The 23,806-nt window shown below is 38.9% G+C and overlaps 1 protein-coding gene across 2 annotated transcripts in view; it reads right to left on the bottom strand.

Moving 5' to 3' along the window:
- The window catches only part of TIAM2 (TIAM Rac1 associated GEF 2), an 86,243-nt gene extending 63,228 nt beyond the window's left edge, over positions 1 to 23,015 (bottom strand). For both annotated transcript variants that reach the window (XM_090135628.1, XM_090135629.1), the window contains exons 1-5: positions 22,925 to 23,015; positions 20,702 to 21,901; positions 14,854 to 15,289; positions 9,815 to 9,987; positions 8,557 to 8,781 (exon numbers count right to left, since the gene is read on the bottom strand). In XM_090135628.1, the coding sequence (XP_089991754.1) occupies positions 8,557 to 8,781; positions 9,815 to 9,987; positions 14,854 to 15,289; positions 20,702 to 21,895 (2,028 nt within the window). In that variant the 5' untranslated portion in view covers positions 21,896 to 21,901; positions 22,925 to 23,015. The remainder of the gene's footprint in view (positions 1 to 8,556; positions 8,782 to 9,814; positions 9,988 to 14,853; positions 15,290 to 20,701; positions 21,902 to 22,924) is intronic.
- Positions 23,016 to 23,806: the final 791 nt, after the last annotated feature.

Here is a 23,806-nt window from a genome sequence, read left to right as displayed (position 1 = left end):
ATTAGATGTGCATTTTCATCAGTGATGACCAAAAACCTGCATGTGATGCTCATGAAAATCTGCATGGCCACTCAAAATGCGGCTTGTCTACTACATCATTGTCACCACTGCTGAAAAACACCACCCACCAGTTCATTGTGCTCACATCTCCACCAATGTTCAACAATCACTGATGAATGTCAATGAGTACAATGTTTTCTACATGGAGGAATTCAGTGACATACCTTTCCTTCATCCACACTTCCCATGTCAGACACCATTTTGTCAGACTCTCCCTTTCACTGCACAGCATCAAAATGTAATGGAATATTGGTGGGAAGGTTCAGTCTCTACTGCCATACCACCAACATCTGCCTGTGATGTCAAGGACCAACAGAATAAAACGGGAGGCATTAATTTCTGTGTAGCCTCATATATAATGAAAACACCTCCTCCAATCTCATGCTACACATTCAAACTGTGCATCCTTTGTGTTCCATAAAGAAAAATCATTTTTTTCTTGGATTTTTTTCAACATTGTCCTCTATTCTGCACTCTTTTCTTCTCTCAGATACTCTTCATCCAATATTTTACTGCATGCCTGTATCTTACACATGGGATGATATCAGAAAGAGCCTTTGTGACCAGCTCTTCCTCCACGTCAACATCTAATTAGAATGAGAACACGGTTGCCAGCTTATCACAAAGCCAAAACCAACAAGTTCAAGAGAAGACTTTCCCTCTTGAATGATATCTCCATGAGTACAGAGTCAACATCTCATGAAAATAGAGCAAGGCTTGTTCTTGGTGTTGCTGGACTTGAGCATCCTGTTCCCACTGAACACAAGCTGAACACAGGCCTAGTGTTTCTGAGGCTTTCTTCAGAATCCTCATTACTCATTTCAACTGAGTTGTATTTTAAAATAATCTAAAAAGGGGGAGTAAGGTACAACACAAGGATGTTCTGAAGAAATAATTAAATTACAGTGTTTATCAGTCATTCAGGATGCTAGCTAATTAGCTCCAAAAGCATCGGTAATCATGATGTTACATTTAATGGCATTAGCAAAAGCTGTAGGCAGGGAATTTCTGAGATTGTCTTGTAGTCTTATCAAAACCAGGGATGTCTGGAAACAATTGGAGACCACGAACCAATACCAGCTGCTATTTGTCTAAGCCTTTTAAACTATGATAATTCTTCCAAAAGATTTGTATTCTTGAGGGCTACATGGAGGAAGATCACAAATAAAAAAAGCAACAACTTCAAAGCTCAGTATGACCTGGTCTATGAAGTTAATTTACAGCCTGCAGACTAGATGCTACAATCTTCATTCTCCTTTTGTGAGAGGTAAATCACTGACCCACGTGAGAGGACTGCCCATAGACAGGTCAAGGACTTAGGTCCATCCTGTACAGACAATACAGACCTTTTGAAATCCGTTCTAAAGCAAATGGGAAAAAGCACATGCAGCAGACAGCAGTGAGAGTGGGAATGGGTAACAAAGGCTAACAGCAGCAAGAAGAGAGTCCACAAAGAGATAAGAGATACCGCCTGAAGGAAGGCACGCCAAAACAAACAAGCACACATGAAATCGCACCCTGTGTGACCCACTCAGTTATTGCTGCTTGTCTGCACTGCAGGCTTGAGCATCAAGGGCATGCAAAACACTTATCTCTCTCTCTTAGTTTCAATCACAATTTAAACACCTCTTAGTGAATTTCTAGGAAAACCATTAAAGGAGAGGCAGAAGGCAGGCTGTCATTCTCAGTACAAGCAAATGTGAGGCAAGGATATCTGGGTTTTGTGGCAGCATGAGAGACAATGAGAGAAAGACAAGGAGAGACCACCTAAAAAAATGTATTCAGACTAATTGGATCCCTGTAAAGTAGAGAGAAAAAGGAAAATATAGCAGAGAATTAGAAAGGAGCAAAATGGAGGAAGGCCAAAGAGTTAGGGCCATAAATTATTTTGTTTGGGTCACAGGGACAAATTAAGGCCAGGAAGCCTGATTCAGGGACAAAACTAGTTATGTTGGGAGTGCTAAGTAAAAGGGCTACTTCTGGTAACAGAGACATACATCAGGAACGAGATCTTAACAGTTAACACATAATGTGGTACTTTTAGTAGTAATTTAGCAGTAATGACCTTTTTTCAGATCATAAACATTCTCTTCCAAGTTAGTGAAAAATCTATTAAGACACTAAGAGACAGTTGTAAATTCATTACATTATAAATTGTGCAAACAGATAAATTGAAGGAAGATGCTAGAAAGTGAATCTCTACATGTTCAGTATCACTGCTAGGTATGTCCTAGGTAAACTCTGAATTGGGAGCTTGGAAAAGCCAGGAAGTAAATATGTTCAGAGCAGATCACACAGACCGGGGGTTTCCAGAATGTGAGATGGGGAACCAATGAGTACTGCTTTGGAGATTATAAAAAGTTAACAGGGAAGGACAGGTCTTATCTGCTATTCAGCCATCCCTGTAGGTGATATACCTAATAGAACCACCATCCGAGCATGCCTCAGGGCTGCTGTCTGTGAAAAACAAGGCCCAACAAAGGCTGTGCAGGTAGAGGAACTTAGAGATAAACCCTGGCTCCTTGCCCATCCTATCATATATACAGTGCTAACAGCATCCTTTGGAAGTGGGAGGAAGAATGGTTTCTTTTTCAAATACACATTCGCTACAAAGTAAGAGAGCTCAATGTAATAAAATCAAAACCAGAAGAGAATTAGCTGAAAGCAGTGCCAGAAATGACCAACATACCAACTCAGAGTAAGAATACTTGCAGTAACAAGAGGAAGGAGGGAAGGAAGAAGCCTCCTGAAGCTCACTAATTAATTGCACTAATTTAAAATAACTCAAAAGTAAAGATTTACGAAGAAGAAGGTGTTCTCTCAGTGAGTAAGCCTTTAAAATGGATTTGATTTAGTAACAGTTCTTACACCATACAGAAACATCAGCTCCTCGTGACACAACTATCTACAGCAACAAGAAATTCAGAATTTTCCCCTACACATCTTCTGCCTAGATTGAAACATCTCTGCAAACTGATACAAGGAACTCTGAATTTAAAAGAAACTTCTGCTGCTGTTTTATATGATCAACTTTTTAACCACATTACAAACAACACCAAACTCTTAGCATCTCAGTCCCCAGTTCTCAGACACAATTCATATTGCACCCATCTGGATAAATGAGTCACTCAGTATCTTGGGACAGGAAAAAGACTTTTACTGTCATTTCTTCCTAAAGAGCAGCAGAGGGGCAGTCTGACAAAATGGCATCTGACATGGAAGTACAGATGAAGCAAAGGTGTGTCATTGAATTCCTTCATGTGAAAAACATTGCATCCATTGACATTCATCAATGATTGCTGAATGTTGACAGAGACCAAACAGTGGATGTGAGCACAGCAAGGCAGTGGGCAGTACATTTCAGCAGTGGCAACAGTGGGTCATCTCTTCTAGTACAGATGTTTACAAGCACAACATACAGGCTCTGGGTCACCACTGGTGAAAATGCACATCTAATGATGGTGACTATGCTGAAAAATATTGTTTTGTAGCTGAGAATGTGCTCTATCAAATAGTGCTACTGTGCTCTTTGTATCTATAGTAGTTTCCACTGAAAGGAGGCATTACTTGCAGGGTAACCTACATATATATCTCTGTCCATTTTCTCTGCACTTTTGTGAGTTGGTCTCTTTATAAGCTTTTGTAAATACAGTCTTTCAGAGCAACATATGTACATGCATGTCTATAGTCAGGGATGAAATTCACAAAGTCCAGAAAATCCAGCTGCCCTTTCCCAAAAAATATCAAGACAGGCCTTCCTGCACACACCTTTGCAACAGCTTCATCCCACACCACTGCTATGCAATTCTACATTTGCTAATGATTTATTCATTATTTTATATTAAATCTTTCCAAAACAAAGATGGAATTCCACCCATCTGCAAAACAGTAATTATAGCAGTGAAGAGAGTGGAGATGAATTTCCTTTACTTCTCTGGCTGCTTACTCTCTTCACTCATAGTGACTACCAAAAGAGGATTTTACTAATAATGTAGAGGAGAGTCATACCACACTGAAGAGTAATACCTGAAAAAGAAACCAAACCAAATCACTCAGAAAGTAGAGCTCTAGTCTAGCCAGTTCAAAGACCATCTAAATTGAAGAACCGTTATACCAAATTTAGATAACATTTTTCTTTCATTTGGAAGAGTGTAGAAAAAAGAAAAATTACTGGATATTACAAATAAATTAGAATTTTCATGTGGAGAAGCTGGCAAGCATTATTAAAGTTCCCTGGAAATAATCTATTTCAGGATTACTACTGTGAGTTTTCACCTAATTTTGGACAATATTTCATAAGATGCTTCATAAAAAAATGAAGACATGCAATTTGGTCTTCTGAAGGGAGTCTGGAGAGTAAAATTCTTAAAAGTACACAAGTTGTCTCCCTGTACATATTAGTGAGAGAAAATATAAATAGTTAGGTACATTTTAGACAAACTGTAATGAAGTTATGAGGTGAAAGGCAAAATGTCACCAAAGGGAAAGAAGGAAAGGTACTAATTTATTTAATGACAATTCAGAGAAAGAGTATCACCTTACTGATTCCCTTATTTTGCTTTATATAGTAACAGATAAACCACTAGTGGTTGCAGAATGCATATGAAAACTTACATAAAAACCACCTTCAAGCATGCATCTGTTCTTCTCATTAATGCCTCATCATTTCAGTGCTTGAAAGTAAAACCTCTGCTTATAACCTATCTCATAAATAAGTCTAATGCACACAGAAAATATGAATCAGAACAGAAAACCCCGAATAACTTGGAAAGTAAAACATTATTATGCAAATATATTACAATTTTAAAAGTCCAGAATGCTTTCAAGCAACCATTATTCACATTACTGTACTAAAATGAGACAATAGAAAAGACTTATGTACAAAGTACACAAAGAAATACACCCAGAGCTGCAGTGCCCTCACAATGAGGCTAATTTTCCATTCCATTAAAAACATTTCTACAGGCAAAGGCAGCTCCAATTTTAAATTAACATGCAATATTTTGTTAAAAGAACTCCAAATAAATGCCATGAATCCCTTTCACTAACTTCATTGGCAGTTAGACAAGGCTCCATTTTCACAGCAAATGCTGTGAATACCCCTCCAACGTTAAACTTCTAGGAAAGGTAATATTTTTTAAAGATAGACTCCAAAGGATTTGAAATCATGCTCAGTGCTGTGAGATTTTTGAACTTGCTATTTTTTGTCTTATTATGTTACACCCTGGGGAAACAAAACAGCACCACCAAACAGCATATTTATTGCATATATTAATATAAACACACACGTGGCTGTAGGTAGTATGTGCACACTTATTTTCAGCCATATGACCAGAAGCCGAATGGGAATAGTTGTTGTACACATACTACTCTCTTCAATCTCTTCTAAATCGCCCCACTGTACTGATAGCTATATCAAGGGCTGCTATTTTCTCTTATGCTGCTAGTAAGTTCCATTATTATTATTTTTGGACTGGTAAACCCAGACAGAGGGAATCCCTGATCTAAGCTGCAGATCTGAAGACATTTCTTGGCCAGTTTGATAGCATCAAGTTTCTAAAATAGTCATTTATCTAAAAAATCAACCTTCTCATTCTAACTTTTTGTTTGCACTTCTATGTAGCACTAGCTTTATCAAACTCTAGCCTGCAAATCCATCAAACATAAACAGAAGCAAAGGAATTTTCCAGTTCACTTCCTGCACACCAAAAATAAACCTGTATGTACATTTAAGTACATACAGCAGTTTTAGAAGTCCAGATTTCCTGTAATTGCCTTTCAGGTGATGGTATCTGTGAAACAAAAGATGGTGTTGCATGCTTGTAAAGCCTTGTGTTTTATTAAGTCTTCAGTAGAGAAGCATTCATTTTAAATCAATACAAATGTGGGGAAAAAAAAAGTTGAAGTTGGGTGGTTGTTCTTCTAAGGAAAAGGAAGGAAAAAGACAGAAGATTTAGAAATCACCATTTCTAAAATAACTCTCCAGTGAAAATAAATGTGCCTCATCTTTTTTTCATTCAACAACAACAACAACAACTTGGTGATCCCTCTGCAGTCAATTGCAGTATTTCCTTTGACTTCCCAGAATCACCAGTGAAGTTATCTGGAACAGGATGTGTATGATATACTTCAGTCAACTCCTACATGATTGAAAACACCACCAAACATAGAAAATACAAGTCCAAGTATTTATACTCCTCTTGTATAAAAGTGGCTTGTGTCTAAAAGTGGACAAAAGATAACTAAACAATTCCAGTTCAAAACAATTAAGCTACATATATGCTAACTTTTCACCAATTAATAATGCTTTTTCAGAATCGTTGGCATAATAAGTATATTAACAATGCTTACTTAGTAAATATATTATAGATTTTTTAAGGTTTTGGGTTTTTTGTTTGTTTGTTTTATTTTTTTCTCCAGAAACCCATCACTGAGACATTAAATCAAAAGATCAGGAAACCCAGTTATCTACTGACTTTTCTCTGAAGTGATCTTGTTGGCAAAACTTAAAGCAGCTCTAAGGAGAAATTTTGTAGAGATCAAACGGTTTCAGACTGAAGAAAAATTTCACTGTGAATTTACTGTTTGTTAACTAGTGGATGTTTGCAGATGATTCATTTCACTCTTTGTCTCACTAGTTTGTCCTCAGTCAACATGAGAAATTAATAGACAGAAGATTAGCAGAAATAAATCTTCTCCAACCCCAGTGATGGATTTTAGTTATAATAGAATGCAGCCAACTCCTTCCAGGATCAGAACTGAAAAACAATGGCAGTTCAAGGACAGAACACCTAATTAGCAGAAATGAAGAGACCATTATTAGTAAAGTTCACCTGACTCTAAATAAACTAGCATCAGTATCTAGAGAATAAGTGAGCATAAAAAAAGATTTTTCTTCAGTGTGTCATACATGATAAGGCCATATTAAGCACTAGAAAATCTCTAGAAATCCATATGTTTTTCTATGTCTCAAAACCTACAGCAATTATAGGAAGCCTTGCTCATCCTCCATTCACCCCAATAGGCTCTGGATCACGAAATAAAGTGACATGGAAAGTATGTAATCTGAGCACTCCAAAAGCTTATGAACATCACTACAAAAGGCTGTGAGCAGTGAAGCCTTTACCAAGACATTGAGAGACATCATCATTTGCCAGTTGTTGCCTTGAGATTTCAACATCTCAAGATGTAATTCCATTAGGTGGCACTGGAGTGATTCCTGGTTTGTTTGCTGAAAACTAAGAGTAGAGAAAGGCTTTATGTCTATGCATGACTGCACAGACAATAATGTGACCATTTTACCTGAAGAACAGTTCTAGCTATTCATCAAGCTGCTATGACTACTTGTCTTAAGCATGGCTTAGCTGCAATACCAAGGTGCACATGGACTATGAAAACTAAATTTCAGCAGGAGGACAGAGAGGTTTCCAGTTTTCTTTTTAGAAATAACCCATAGTGGTGAAGTAGTTTCTTCAGCGTTAATCTGCTGCTACAGCTAAGATTCAGTCATTTCTACCACCATCATAAGAAAATATGATCAAAACTACACATTAGGCATTCAGAAACTATTTGCAGGAAGAAGCAACCGATGATTCAGACCAATTCTTCCTGCAGTGAAACAAAAGTAATGCAAGATGCAAGTACGGATGCAAACATACTAACTGTTCTGCCAAGTGTAAAAATCTTGGCTATAGGATATTAGATCTCCCAAGCTAAACGCCAACGGGTCTGAGCTTATACCAATACAAAAAAATTCCTAGCACAAAACCAGAAAGTGTTACAAAAGGTGCTGCTAGTGACAAACAGTTCCCCTTTTCTTTGAGTTGATAAGGAAATAATGCTCTAGAGGCTGTCAGTGGTACTCTTGGAAGTGCTTTTCCATTCAAGATAAATGCTGGTCTTGACTTCTAGTTCTTCTTTGAACTCCTATGTGGATTTTTAAGAAGCCTAGAGGATCCTGGACTTTTAGTAATGGCTAAATTTCAGCTGAAGCATATGGTTTTGTCTGCCTTAGACCTTCTTACAATTTCATTTGGATAGAGCATACATCACATCACATCTTAAGGTGCAGAAATATATTGTTATGTACCTACTCTAAAATTTGTCCAACAGTTCAATAATAAATTAAATTATTCACAGAACATACTGTAGATCCTGTGGTATACTATATAATAGCTAGATACTATTAGCATCTAAGTGTATCATAAAACAAAGCAGTGAAAATTAATTACATTTTTTCTGAAGAGAAAAGAAATAGCTTTGTGCTCATAAAACAGACCAGTCTGATCATCAGGTTTGAGTGCTGGTCTACTTCCTGAGCTGCTCTGGATTGCTGTAGAAACTTGGCAATAATTGTGACTACCATATCTTGCCAACTATCTCCACAACAATTGCTTTCAGGCCTACAAAGCATCAGAGACCAAAGCAAAAAACTACGATAAATGTTCTCCCGCAGTAATACTCTGCAGCAGAAACAAGCTGCACTATTTCCAGTACCTGATTCTCTATTGCCTTCCTGTTTTTTGGATCACTAACAATTGAGAGCTGCAACTCTGCCATCTTTTTCATCTTGCTGTCCATATCAATCTTCTGGAAGAGACTCTTGGTCTGATTTTTCAGCAGCCGAACTGTGTCCTCCTTCCCAAGCTTCTTTGCAAAGAGGGAAGCACAGGCTGAATGTATGGCAGTAACCCAGTTTTCCAGATCTGTCTGACTTGTCGCCTGTGGAACAAACCAACAGTGCAAAATTATGACCAGGAAAAAGAAAATCAAAATGAATCTGCAGCTCTAGGACAGTAATTGTTTCATGGTTTCCCTGAGACCTGAAGCGTTTTTTTTTCTCAAAACTTCTCAAGTAAGGTTTTAAAACTACACAAACAAAGGAGCTTTTTTCCACACTGTCATGACTTGTACCCAAATTCCTGCTTCTGCTTCTTAGACCTTCTAGGTCTGAGGGCTCCAGGAGCACAACAGAGCCCATGAGCTGTGGGCAAGATGTGACTTGCATTCGTTAGCCCTCCAATTAAATAAGCTGAAAGTTGACAGATTTCAAAAATAAATCTCCTCTTGCAGAGGTAGCATAGCAACATGGATGATTTTAAAAGTAAGGTCAGAGGAGAGGAGTTTGCTTACTTTAAAAATGCCAAATTAGTGTAGCACACCGTAGCAAACTAAAGAGAATACATTTGCACAAAGTGTCTCCAGAAATGCTTACAAGTGCACCTATGAATCAACATGTTTTTATGCAGGAGGTTCCACATAATACTGTTCTTTATTAATATTTCCAGTACTGCAGTTAAACAGCCAAGAACTATTTTTAACCTTTTTAAATGCTTCACTCAACTGAGACATTCTCTGAGGCCAGCAGAGTCAGAGTTGTGTCCATCATACTGTAAAGACACAATGCTGATAGATGTGAAAACATTTGCTAAGACACTTGATTTTCTGGAAGCCTGTAATAATCAATCAGAATTGTCTTGTATGTTTGTGATCTATGTTCTCTCTATTTCTAAACTGTAACTGACTGAGTCAACTGGTGTAATATTGTACACTTGAAGTAGTATCGTACACTTATATGTACTCAATGCCATAACAGTATGCTCTAATAATGTAACTATATATTGTATATATTATTTTTAAGTCACAGACATGAGACTGTATGTGTATGTATATATAATCACACATGTGTAAGTGCATACTCACAGACAAAACCTATAATGGAAATAATTAGAAAGTTATGTATGCATTCTGTTACCTGAAATAGGTAGACATCTCCAAAAGAATTGCTGAGACAGAACACATTTTCTTTCTTGGGATGCTCTGGAACAGACTGGACTATACTGTCTTCAGCAAACAGAGCGTATCGAGGCAAACTACTCTGCTCCATTGAATTCCTTCCATAGGTCTCATAGAACAGCAGAGTACAACCTTTGGAGTTCAAAGGGACAAGAAATGTGAAGAGAAAATCAAGCTCTGGATCTCTCATTCAAGTTCTCTTAGTTTAATGCTTCTGTGAATTAAAATTGCCAATGACAGAGAATATTAGTTCCCCTCTTTTAAGCTAGAAAAATGAGTGGGATCCTCAAAACTGAGAAATAGGAAAAGTTAATATTGAATTTGCCAATGTAAATTTAGAACAGACGTCCAATAGAGATGCAATGAATATGCAGGACTTAAAAAATAAACAAACAAAAAGAACAGGATAGCTCAGTAAACTCAGTCTATTAAAATATTTAAGCCTGTAGAAAAATTCCTGCTTAGCTCAATCAGCTCATGTGTTCAGTTATTATTTAAAAGAATCAGCTCTCTCACAATAAACTTTGTAGTTGCGGACAAAAGATTTGCAGAAACATTTGTTTTCCAAAAACATACAAAGTGAATAAACGTCTCAAATTTATATTGGACTTCATTCAATCTACCTGAAAACTGTCAACTTAGACCATGAACATTATCTGCATAATTTAAAACAGCTTTAAAGGATTTATTCTGATCATGTTCATTCTCATTGGTAGAGCAATACGTAAGATGTGAGACATACAACCAGAAAACAAATTTCATTCTTGACGATCATGAATGCAAACAGAGAAATTATTTCTGGAGGACAGAAGAGCAGCCTTGGTCCCAGTACCCAGAAGTATGATTACAACGACTTTGACAGTGAAGCTGGTGTAAAAGCTGCCTGCCGCTCCTCTGCTCCTTGCCAGCCATTCATTGCTGCCCTGCATTACATCCCACTGTCCTCTGAGATGTGCTGATTTACCTGCCCAGGCAGCCACAGTCTGAGGTACATTACTAAAATAATCTTGTTTAAAATTATCTTGGGTTTCTGAAGAATTTCTTAACCCATTTGTGTATCTAGAGAAAAGAAGTAAATACACCTCACTCTCAATCCTGTGAAACATAAAGGTTAATATAAAGGAGTTGACGCTGTTTGTTTGTTTTTTATAATTGAAAAGCTAATTAACACTAGACTATGGCTGGATGTTTAACCTGAAAGAAATAAAAAGATATATTAGAAATATAATTTTAAAATTGCCTAAGCAGTTAGAAAACTCTGAGGCCATTGGTGGATTTTCCAGCAAGGAAAGCCTTTTCTAAAAGATATGCTTCAATTCAGTCAGGAATTAATTTAAAGACTTACAGCCACATTATGTATTGACTCAGACTAAATGATCGCAATGGTCCCGTAGGGACCAGAAATCCATGAATATATTACTGTTGTAGCCCCTATACATATTCAGTGGAGAACTTGAAACTCAGCCAGTATAAGGATTAAGTTTGTTAGGGCTACACCATTGTTATCTCTGGCCTGCTTTTTCTTGTTGTTTTTCCTTCAAATCAAAGAGACAACAGAACATAACGCAACACCAAAACTTAGGCATATCTACCTAGATAGCTATGTAGTTTGTATAAAGGAAATGTTGCAAAACCTGCAAAATAGAAACGTTTCCTTTATACATGCATTTAAAATAGCTAAAACCAGACATCAAACTCTGTTTCAACATTTCTCTAACTTTAGTACACTTAACATTTTCATCCAAATTCAATGTAATTTTGAGGTAGAGGTTACTCAAAAGTTATATCTGAAATCAGAAACAAAATCCTTGATTTTAGGAGTCCTTCTGCCTGATTAAGGAAAATGATTTGCCTGCTAGGGTTTGTGGGTGCATCTGTTTTGAGATGTTATGAGATAGAGTCCACTCTTTCTCTCACAGACCAAATATATAGTACACGATAATAAAAAGTCAATGAGATGAACCTCATCACATTCTCCAGTGCCACTGAATGTAAAGCAGTTACAGGAGAAAAGGAAATCACAGATTACTCAGCAAATCAGTTGACAACTGAAAGGTTTTAAAAGGAAGGCATTCAATGAATAGCAGTTCCTGTGCACTACTTAAGTGCATTTTTTCCTACTGCTGCCCAGAGCATCTAGCAGAATCTTTTCAGGATAAGAGCAAATCCTATAGAGTTGGTCCTATCCTTTCCCCTTACCCACACACACTTGCTCTCCTTTACAGTAGAGACAGCTGGACATCTCTGCAGTAGGAAAAGAAGGGTATGGTTTGTTACACTGCATATCAGACATAGCACTTCTTTAGTAGTTTCACCATTACAGGACAAACAAAATCAACAAACCGAAGTTTCCTCTTGCACTCTTCAGCAGCAACACTGCACAACCACTTCCATTTTTGTATTTTAGGAAAGTGCAAATTTTCTATTTAAAGCTTCCACATTTCCCCTACAAATTATCAGAAAGGTAACTAAAGATATGTTGCCTTTTATTGTGGGAGTTTACATGTACAAAACCAAACAAGCAAGTAATAGTTGAAGAGCATGCATGTGTGTTGAGGTGTATGGCACCCAAGATATATCTTAGGGTGAAGCATTAGCTGGTTTCATGAATTCTAACAGACCCACTGGGACTGATTATAGTTCAAGTATTTTCATCAAAATGTGAACTGAAGGGGAAGTGCAGTTGGAAAGCAATTTCCTTCATTAAAATAAATTAATTAGACAAGACAGATGGGAAAGAGAGATCCCCATGTTATTATTCAAGCACAGGTCATGATGGCCCTGAAAGTGAAGCAAAGGTCTCAGGACACGTCTACTTTGAAGTTTGGCATATAACAAATGGTTGTAAGCCTTCTGCATATTTATTATTTAACACATCTCACCAGAGTGCAAAAAAACACGCTGTTCTCCATTTGCATATGTGGCTATTTTAAGTCATATTTTAAAATATATTGTCTACTTAAATTTCGAGAACAAATTAAATACAGATTTAGTCAAAGACCTGCATCAGGGAAAACTAAAGCAAGAGACTTGATCTTGATGCAGCATATTATGAAAACAGAACTACGCCTTGATATCTAGACAGGCAAGTTTATTTTGGCACTAGAACTCTCTACAGGACAATAAAGGTATGAGATCAAGGAAATGAGAAATGTGTATTTAAAATTGTTAGCAAAGTGGAGGAGATTCTGCATCATGAGTGCAGCCATATCACTCATCTTAAGAAGAAAGCATTACATTGAATAGTTATAATGTTAGAAACTAATAAAGCTTTTTCCAAATAATTTTATTATTTCCTTGTTATGGCTGGGTAAATGCAGGTAGCAAGAAGGGAAGTGACTTATTCAAGGTAACCAGTAAGCCAAATGCATAGCAAAGAACCAAACACAAAGTGCCTGACTTCCTTCCCAAAGCACTTCATTATCCTAAAAATGTACAGACAACTAGTATAATATATTACAGTTTCTGCGTTTGACAAATGTGTTAAAAAACTTCTAGAATTTTAGAGGAGGCAGATAAAACTCATATTTGCACTCCTTAACACAAACATACAATAAAAGGGTGGCATTCAGATATTGTTTTTCCCTTTGTATATACTGCTTGTAAGCATGAATCATGCTACCTGATGATCAGTATAAGTAATTTAAACTGTTAAGACTGCCTACATTTTGATCCTTTGATAACAGGTCTCTGAATTATAAGGCAGAACTGCTACATTCTTGCAAGTTTGCTTCCTTCAAATCAGTACTATCAAGGGTAACACTCTCCACACTTGCTATTTGATGTTCATTTTTCTTTGGTCTACACCCATGCAGAATTTTGAAAAGGGCAACCTGTGGGAAAGTTGTTATTTTCTCTCCTCCAGTCCAAGATATGCTAGGAAATTATTAAGTTTGAACATTTCTTTACTCATTAACTTAGCACTACATCTACTGAAAGGCAAATCCTTCAGATACAATTCAAAAAAAAAAAAAAAAGGAAAAAAAAAAAAAAAAGCCTACTAACTCACACAGTAAATTCCTTTTTACTCCCCACAATAGATGTTATTTTCCTTCTCACACTTCCTGACACCCATACGCTTCTTGCGGCACACCTACCTGCTCCATTACTCTGAGCTATCAACACATGCTGCTAGTGCAGGGCTAAACACAGTAATCACACAGCAGCCCACAGGCAGCAGCCTCTGTTAAGTGGATTGCCTTCCCACAGCAAGGGAAGAGGGGGGAGATGGGAAGGGCAAGCATTCTGAAAGGCAAAAGTGCTCAGTAATACAGAGCAGGCCACGGGAAAGACCATCTGCAGGAAGAAGGGAAAATGAGGAGCTGTGAAAGTTGCTCCAGCCACATAGCAAGCATCCCTTGCTGAGCTTTGGGCACTGCAGTCTTACCCCCTGCTGCTGCTACTGCTTCTGCCCTGAATGTAAATGCTTCCCCATGCAAATGCCTCAGCATGGAGGCACTGACCTCTTTGTTACCTTGCCACCTGGCAACAAGCCAACTGTTTTTACCTTAAATTACCTCAACAAGCCAACTGTTTTTATCTTAAAGTACCTCAACTTGAAGTAAACTTTAGAACAGATCCAAGGAAACATTGTGCCTGAGCCAGAGAATCAGACATCAGGGACCTTTTAATCCTTAAATTTTGACTTCCTCTGATACAGAGATGTAACTTCTGTATTTTTACCAGTTTTGGTTCAATTCAGTCTTTGACCTCCAAACATCCCAAAGCATCTTCTAAAACCCCAGTTATGTTTAAATACTGGGAAGTCAGGTGAAACAATTCCTGCTATGGTAAGAAATGCAGTGCACATGCAGTACATAAATACATGAGCACCACTGATTTAGTGGGCTAGTTTGACACATGCTTCACTTCAAGTGTGAGAGTAGACCATGCTAAGTTACAGGAATTGCTAATAGGAACCATCACGTGGGAAAAGCTGTGCAAACACAATGGAAATAATTGGTGCTGCCAAGCCAGAGGGGAAACGCGGCAGTTTACCTTTGAGTGTTACCCAGTACTGCTTCCATTTTCGCCGTGTGACCAGCTCCAGCTTCTTCTCTTTCTGCAGGGTCACCAATGGTTTGAAGAACAGCCACCCTGCTTTGCGCACCACTCCTTGCTCCTTCTCATACAACAAATCCAGTTGCTCCAAGGAGCTGAGGGACTCGCTGCTGGAGTCCTCCGTTTCTGATGAGGTCTCAGTGTTCTCCAGGTTGGTCCTGCTCATCTCCAGCTCCCGCATGAAGTTTTCATAAATGTTCTGCCTCAGGGCATCACTGCTGACTGCATTGGTGGACTCACTTCTCTGGGACAGGATGTGACTGGAGCTGGGTGACCACAACAAAGTAGGCTGCTGTGATGGTGCCAGCGTGTCTGTGCTGAAGTTGTCCATTCTGCTGTCAAAGTATTCGCCCCCATCTTTACATTTGGGTTCCTGCATATTAAAGGAAGTTGCCAGAAATAAGTCACCAGTAAGTCTGAGTGCAAGCATAACACCACGGCACGTTTTTTTATTGCAGGGCTTTCAATGCTTTGGTGACCCTGTTAATGCAAGGCAGCTACCTTTACCTTCAAGCATATCAGAATCGATTTTATCTCTGTTTTCTCTCTGTCATACAAAACGTGCATACCCAACACAAAAAAAAAAAAAAAAAAAAAAAAAAAAAAAAAGTCAAAAGCTTAAAATATTTTAAGCATGTTAGCACTGATTGATAAAAACTAATCTAATATACAGCTGAAAAAAAAAAAAAGAAAAAAAAAAAAGGCAGGCAGGCTTGCTGACTGGCAAGAATCCAGTTTCCAAACTGCAGAGGTGTGTATTTTCTGACTTGCTGGAAACCCCAAGGGAGCTTGACTATCTCATCAAGCACCCACAGGCCTTTCCCCAAATTGCACTGTGTTACTTTGTCCCTGCACTGAGAGGCTGGCCAAACTAATTTGAAATAATTGAGTCTGATGACATCCCGTGCCTTGCAATATGACCATTAATGCATGACCAGCTCCTACTTCTGACTATCCAAGTAGGATCATACTGGCAGCTTGGGCTTTGCCTGTCTCAAGCCTTTCCCAATAACAAGCTACACACTCCCACCTCTCCCAGGTGGTCAGGGGTTTCTTATCATGCAAAGGAGAGGCACACACATTCATCACAGGAAGACATGTGTTATGCTTCCAACTTACATTACTGATGGTATTTAAAATTAATTTTAAGATTTAAGAGGACATAGAATAAAAATTTTGCTGCCTTTTGCTGTAGAGAAAATTTGAGACTGTTGCTTGAAATGTGTGAATGAAAACAAAAGATAGCCACAGAAATCAAAGATGCGAAGCTATTTATCCCCCATAAAAATAAAGCTGTTACACTTCTAAGTTTAGACTACTTCTATAGTTGCATTTATTTGCTTGCAGATCAGATAAATAACCTTGATCTTCCACAGTCTGCTTTCACCAGAAGTTTTGAAAGCAACTATTTTTTCCTTTGCTTTCCACCTGAAGCTCTCAAACAAGCAACGTTGTGTTTTGATGGTAGAATGGCCTCCACATGCAATCAGGAGCCACGGTGAGCTCACACCGAGATGCAAGTCTCACAAGGCAAGCCACTTATCAGGCTGCAGGACACTGGCTGCTGATGGCATCCCAAAAGTCACACTCAGCTGAAAACTATGATCCTTTACTTCAAGTCTGGCTATACAGATCATCCTGCCCACCCACAAGGGTAGAATTCTCACAGTAAGGCAGCACTTCTTTCAAACCCTGTGGCAAAGCTTTCATCAGTGTTCTCAGAGTGGAGCTCTCTGAACATCAACAGTTTTGCCAAATGTGCCTGCAGGAAAAATTCTGAAATTCAATGAAAGGATATGCATTTTCCTATATATACAGCTTGACAAGATATGTACCCTTTTTCATTGGAGCCCGTGAGAATAGATGAATAGATCCAAGGGAACAGTGACTGTAAACAATTTTCCACAGGCAAGCTGAGAGATGGTTGAGGGGGGGTGGAACCACATCTGTAATGTGTTTAAGCCCACAGAACAACTGTACAAGATGGATCACACAACTGCACCAGCCATGTGCAGTTCCGTGGGAATGGAAAGCTTTCTCCACCTACTTTTTAATTACTGTTACTGAACATGTGTACCAAAATTTTGTGTTTCAGTTGTTTGACTATTTATCCTCCAGAAACCGTCCTCCATAAAACATTAACGTACACTTTATGAAACATCTCTATTTATTTCAGTCCTAAATCTCATATTTGAAAAGCAAAGAGAAAAGCACATATAAGAAGATGATTTCTATGAAGGGCCATTACTGGAACAACACACACTGTGGAAAGAGAAGTGAAAAACAACCTAACCACCAACAGCCACCAAGCACATCTGAAGTTTTTTCAGAAAGGATGCACGATGAATGAAATGCTGGAATTATACACATTTTGCCATGACAACGTCACTTGTATTTGCTAAAAATGAGCAGCACTAGCAGCGTCTCACAGTCTCTGCTGGTCCCCAGGGAAGCTGTCACTGTGGCAGTATCTGGTCGCTGTTGCTCATGGTGCTTACCCTGCTCTTTTTCCCGCTGCTGTATCTGACAATAGAAAATTCCCACTGTATCTGTGCAGCTGCATTCAAGCAGATCTCTTAATGTCTGAGATATATCCTGGATTAATTGCAGATAAAGCAAAAGATAAAGAGGATAACTAAGATACTAATTAGACAAAGTGACGCATGTAATAATTAGCTGTAAGGAACAAGGCAGGAAGTAATGCAGGCTCTTAAATGCATTAAGACTCAAGCAAAAAGTGGGACTTAATGCCTGCTTTCCAGCCAAATAAAGAATTTACCTCAGTGCACTTTTCTTTTAAACTCCCTTTACAGCACCAAGCTTCATGCTCTGGATTATAAAAGCCAGTGTATTTCAGAAATGATTCCTCTGAAAAGACTACTTCATGCAAAAGCCTGTCTGCACAGAAGTTTCTGGTAGCTCATTTTTTACTTCACAAAGCATCAGCCCTTTCTCTACATGTTATTCAGACAGACACAAGGGCAATTCTTGCACCACCACTGTTAGAAGGAACTGACTGCGGCAGGTCTGCCTAGGCCCTGTCCATGCACCCTACATGCTTGACACACACCTATGATGCTCTTAAAATGTATCATGATACAGCATCTTCCCAGTGCTGCTCCTTAAAAAATTAAATCAGTAAGAATGTGTCATGCAGTACAGCACCAGCTATATACAAAAGCAGTGCATGAGGATATCATCCTGTGAAAAAAGCTGGGCTATAGCACAGAACAACAGCAAGTCTTTGACATGAGATGATGATTAGAAAGACAAACTCAGTTCCAGGATATAACAGATCAAGTATCAGATCAAGCCAATAAGGAAGCATCCACCTCGCCGGACAGGACACAGCCAAGGGCTCATCTGGAATATCCCATATCTGAATCTGGTTATGAATGATTTAAAACAGGTGCAGAGAAAGGGTGCCAGAACGAAAAAGAAACAGACTTCCTATCTTAAGACAGGGGACCAAAGAGAGTCTGCACAGCCCAGAAAAGGTGGGCCAAGAGGAGATACAATTTCTCCCTTTAAATAAATTGTAACAGATTAAATAACAGGGAAGGATAATTAACATAATGGACAACACTGGCATCAGAAACAGACTGGCTGGGACTATATTTAGTCTGCAAATTAGATGACAAGTTCCACGCATCTGAGTAAGAGGGTTTGGAAATGGGCTTCAAGTGGGGTAAAAGCGTACCAGATTCTCAACTGAAATTGGTTCGGTTATGAAGGAGGCTATACACCGCTGCCCTTCTGACAGCAGGACACTGGTTCCAACTGCCTTCACTGTCCTTTCTAGCCTTGAGTCCTCGTGCTGCAGGAGGCTTGGCAGGAGGGTCCACCCACCCAACCAAGTACCAGTGCTCTGGCGTACCAATAAGGACATATTTCAGCTTTCACTTACGCTCAGCCTAAGTGACTCACAGCAACATAATGAGGAAGGGACACAATGTTCAGAGCAAAGTAGAGAGGCTGTAATCACAGTGATGAACAGTCCTACTGACTGGGACTAACCAGCTGCCAGCAGAATCATGCACAGTGCTTTTGCACTTTTGAGTCAAAGGAGCTGGTGAGAATGCAGTCATCAGTACACTGCAACACAGCAGCCCCCCAAAGAGATCACAGGTTATTCAAAACATGTGAAGCAGAAAGAAAATGACCAAACCTTACATTGAGGGAAAATCATAAAGCACTTTCTGCCTGCTTTTTGTCTTGCCTGTAGTTGGATACTTGTCTGATAAAAATCGGTGACTAACCATTTCCTATGCCTTCTTCTAAGAAATTATCATTTACAGAACTGAAGCCAACTTCCATCTATCAGAATCAAATCTGAGTTTGATGCAATCTCACTAGCAGAATTTTTTCGCTGTGCCTAAAGTAAGCTCACTGCACAGTGAATTCAAGGCAGCTATGAATCCTGCATCACAAATACCATTCTGAAAATGTCATAACTAAGTAATACATGGCAAAGGTCTGGGATGCAGAGATCATATGTAAAGCCAGGCTATAAAATCCAGAATAGCTGCAGATGTCAAAATCAGCAAAGAATCCTGGCAGAAAGCACTGGGGCCCACTTTATTGATTCCATTTTTTTTTCTGCATTTTCTTTCACAGCTGAGTAAGAAAGTGAAAAGACAAAATCTGATAAAATACATGAGCATCAACTCACAAAGCAGTGGCTCAAATACATGGCTTTCATTTTCATCTTCCCAGTTATCTAGCCCTTACCTAGGAAAGAAAGAGCATTATATGATCTTAGCTGTTAGCTAAGTTGCAGAAGTAAGGGTTCCTCTTACTCTCTCCACACTTCAAAAGCAGCCAGCAACCCAATATTGCTAAAACAGAGCAGATCCTTTATTTAGAGAAGCACAGTGACCGTTCCTATATGACAGATATTAGAGAAGATTAAAAAAAAAAAAAGGTTCTGCCCTCCAACTCAATGTTCGAACTCACACAGAAGTCCAGGTGCAGTCTGGCATTTAAAGAGCTGACTCTGGGACACATGACTGGAGACAAGAATTTCATTCCCAACCACAGGAATCCTACATTCCTATTAATGGGATTAGTTTTAAATTCTTCTAAGGAAACATCCTTTCCCTCCCTCTTGCCCTCCTCCCATCTCCTTCTTCACAGCACCAAATGCCGGCAGGCCAGATGGCAACTCAAGCTCCTCCATCTGGCAAGCTAAGCTCATGCATATGAAGGAGGAGGGCACCCCATGTAAAAGCTTAATGGGAGGAAGATAAGGAGCCAGCAACTCTGGCCAGTGGCTTGCAGCTGCTTGCCTCGCTACAGGTAGGCCAATGGTGAAATCAAAGTCAGTGATGATAGATAATAGAAATAGAGAGTGTTTGCGGAGGTATTTTTAACGTGCTGCTTTTAAAGTTTACTTCCAGTGTTCCTTCCATGGTCTTTAAATAATGTATGCTAGGCTATATGTTCATATTTGAAGCAAAAAGAAGGCTTAAAAACTCAAAGTTACTTCATAAGTAACACAATGAATACAAAAGCTAATTTACTGAGATATTGGAGTTCAGAGATTCAAGTTAGTTAAGAAGGTGACAAAATAGGAAGGGAAAATTTTTGCACAGAAATGTTTTTTTTTGTTGTTTTTTGTTCTTGTTGCTAACACTTATGTATAACTTCTGGGTTGGAAAATTTCTCAAAATTCCATGAATTATCATAAGAAATTGTTAATTCATTATTCTGTTAGAAGGATAAACATGATTCAAATCTACAAACCAACTTCCAGACGCTTAGGCTCAGGACTGTTTGTACATACCTGCAACTTCCTTTTCTTCCTCGAGAGACTTCCTGTCCAATCACTGATGCGCCTCATTCGGCTTTTTAATGTGTCCTTCTTGGATACATCCTCAGTGAGGGGCTTGGACTTTCTACATGGGAGCGTGTAAGAGGAATAATGAGCAGGACTTCCCTGCTCTACCCTGGAGGGAACATCAATGTCTGAGGCAAATGATACACGGTTGCTTAGGCTACCGTGAGTGTCAATATACTCATCAGACAGCCTGATCACAGGTGGAGGAGTGCTTTCCAAATTTGTATCCTTATAGAGATCTCGAAGTGAGGAAAGAGATGAACTTTGATTGAAGGACTTCTTGTCGCTTGCTGGGAAACTGGCATGAATGCTTGTATCTGGAGTGCTCCGAGTCAAATATGGGCCATCCAACTCATTGATATCCCCAGCATTTCCCCAGAGAGAATCATACCATGAAGACTCAGAGCTTAGGGAGCTTCCCTTACTAGATCGAAGCCTTGAATCAGTAGGTGACAGACGATGGTTTGAAGAACAGTCTGCACTGGAGTTCCTCCTGACATCAAGCAGATTATTTGACTTAGATTCCAAGGTAGGTGAATACCTCAGCAGCTGGACTGGCCCACTGGACTCCTCAGTTGGTACTTTGCTGTTGCTACTGTTGTGGAATTCGACTCTCAAGCAACCATCCAGCTTCCCCAGTGTTTTAATGAGTACTTTCGGACTTTTTCTGTCCTCTGATGGGGAGGTTGATGCAAGACTCTCATTCTTTCCATAGCATTTTATTATGTGCCCATTGCATTCTCGGGGAGCAGCATGATTACTTCCAGCTTGAAGGCCAATATAGTGGAAACCATTATCAGGCAAAAACACTGCATTATTTCCTGCACAATAGTCCCCTGAGGTATGTGTCCTGTGTTTGGCAAGGACGTTACTTTTAGAGGCCTTTACCACAGTATCACCGAGTCTAGCTGAATAAGGCTGACTACTCTTGAAGTGTGAAAGGCAGCTTCTAGCAAGAGACCTTGACTTGTAGTTTGAGCCACTATTGGTATGTCCCCATCCATGCAAGGAGCAAGACTTTTCATCTTTAGCATGAATGCTGCGAATTTTTAGAGAGCAAGGCTTCTGCTTGGAACCAGTTGAAGCAGTAGCATGATTTTTTGATCCCTGAAGACTGTATTGGCTTTCTGAATTCCCCATTTTCCACTAAATTAAGAAGAGTTTCATTAGAAACAATGGCCAGAAGACAAAGCAAAAAGTAACAGACCATATTTATCCTCTGTACAGGAAAGTGCCTTTTTTAAAAGTTACATGAAACAATTGCTTCAAAAAAACCCAAATGATTTACAACATCAAATTCATAATTGCATTAATTTTAGGGCAGCCTCAGAAAGCCTATTCTTTGTCTGGTTTATTGCCCCTGTTTTAGAGCTGGAATCTAAACCCATTGAAATCACGTCAACACCTTTCTCCACCCACACCCTTGGCAACATCTTTTTCTTATAACTTACAAAACCTCTGGCTCCCAAGAACAATGGCATAATGAAAGGGAGACAGCAAGATAATCATTACTTAGATGTAAAGTGAACTGTACTTTCAGAGAAATCCCTTCTGCCAAGAGACAAGCAAACTGCAGTTTCAGCTTGACTGGCTTCTATGCAACCAAGTATTGCCTCAATAAACTGTTTGGCTAACTCCAACTTTATGTTTAAATGGAGTCAGTCCAGGAGAAGAGGAAGGAAGAAAAAAGAACTTGGTTAGTGAAAAGCCTCATCTTCCATTACAGCACAAAACTGCATTATGATCATTCAGCATGGGGTAGTTTGATAGTTCATTTAATAAAACACGCTTCAGCTTCTTACTGAATTCACAGGGAATGGTGCACGCTGGAGCAGGCAACCTGCCAGAGTGAGATAATTAAGATTTTGCACCTTCATAAAGTGTACTCAAAGGTAAAAATGATCTTCTGTTCTTTTCATTACTTGGAGTGAATCTCCACTGTTTGTAATTTACAGAAAGAACATTGAAGTCCATTTTCAATCAGAGCTATGCTTCTTTGTCAGACTTCAGACTGTCATTCTCAGTAGAATTCACTGCAGTCTCAATCAAAATTTTGTCAAAACAATCCATTGTGATTACAGAATCTTATTTTCAAGACTTAATATGTATTGTAATATCCTAATTCCATCCCTTATCACTTTTAGACAGTGTATAAAACAAGAAACATACCTATAGAATCTCTCTCTCAAACGTAGGTATGGTTATCAGTTAGCATCATTTGCATTGCCTTCGTAGCCAGGCGCTACACTTGCCAAAAAAGCAGGATGGAGATGAATGCAGGCTTTCTAAAAAACACGAAAAACACAAAATAATAATAATAATACAAATTAAAAACAGACTCCCAGTCATAGAAAACACTTTTTAGTTGAGCTACAAGCAAAACAAATACAAAAAAAATAATCAGGCGGAAGGCACAAATGAATAAAAGAGATCTAATTAAATGGATTATTGGACTTCAGACATCAATGTTAATAAACATACTTTAAGAATTGACACTGAATTAATACAATGAATTCACGGAGTAAGTGTTTTATTTTCTAATCCTTTCCTTTTCCCCTCTCACTTATGAATTAGGGTGCACTTTGAGCGCCTTCCATTTGGCTGTTGGAACACCAAATACAGATCACTGGTCTGTGCAGTGATCCACTATAATTTGGAACAAACTGATCAGAGCATGTTCTTCAGGATCTGTTTATCCTTCCTTGTCCTGTCTCAATTCCAGCTATGACTCCTGCAGTGAAAGGCCACTGTACAACTCACTCCACAAACCACCCAGCAATCTCTCTCTTTAAGTTTATACCTATTTTAAGCTGCTCTGCCAGGCAACAATAGAAAGGCAGCACTGACCGCCCAGCACACAAGAAGGTAGCAAGACCCAAGTTTTTCCTGAGCATCCAAATGTATCAATCCTTCACTAGACACACAGAGGCTGTAACTCAAAACAAGGATATGAGCTGAATCTCACAGAAGATACCAGTAGTGTGGGGAATAAAATATTCAGTAGGGGAAGCTGTACAAGAGCTCTGGCTCAGTGTGCATAAGAACATTGTA

This window comes from Phasianus colchicus, chromosome 2 (genome assembly GCF_987193195.1).
Source record: "Phasianus colchicus chromosome 2, bPhaCol1.hap1.1, whole genome shotgun sequence".
In the NCBI taxonomy this organism is placed as follows: Eukaryota; Metazoa; Chordata; class Aves; order Galliformes; family Phasianidae; genus Phasianus; species Phasianus colchicus.
This window is presented reverse-complemented; position numbering and strand designations above follow the sequence as displayed.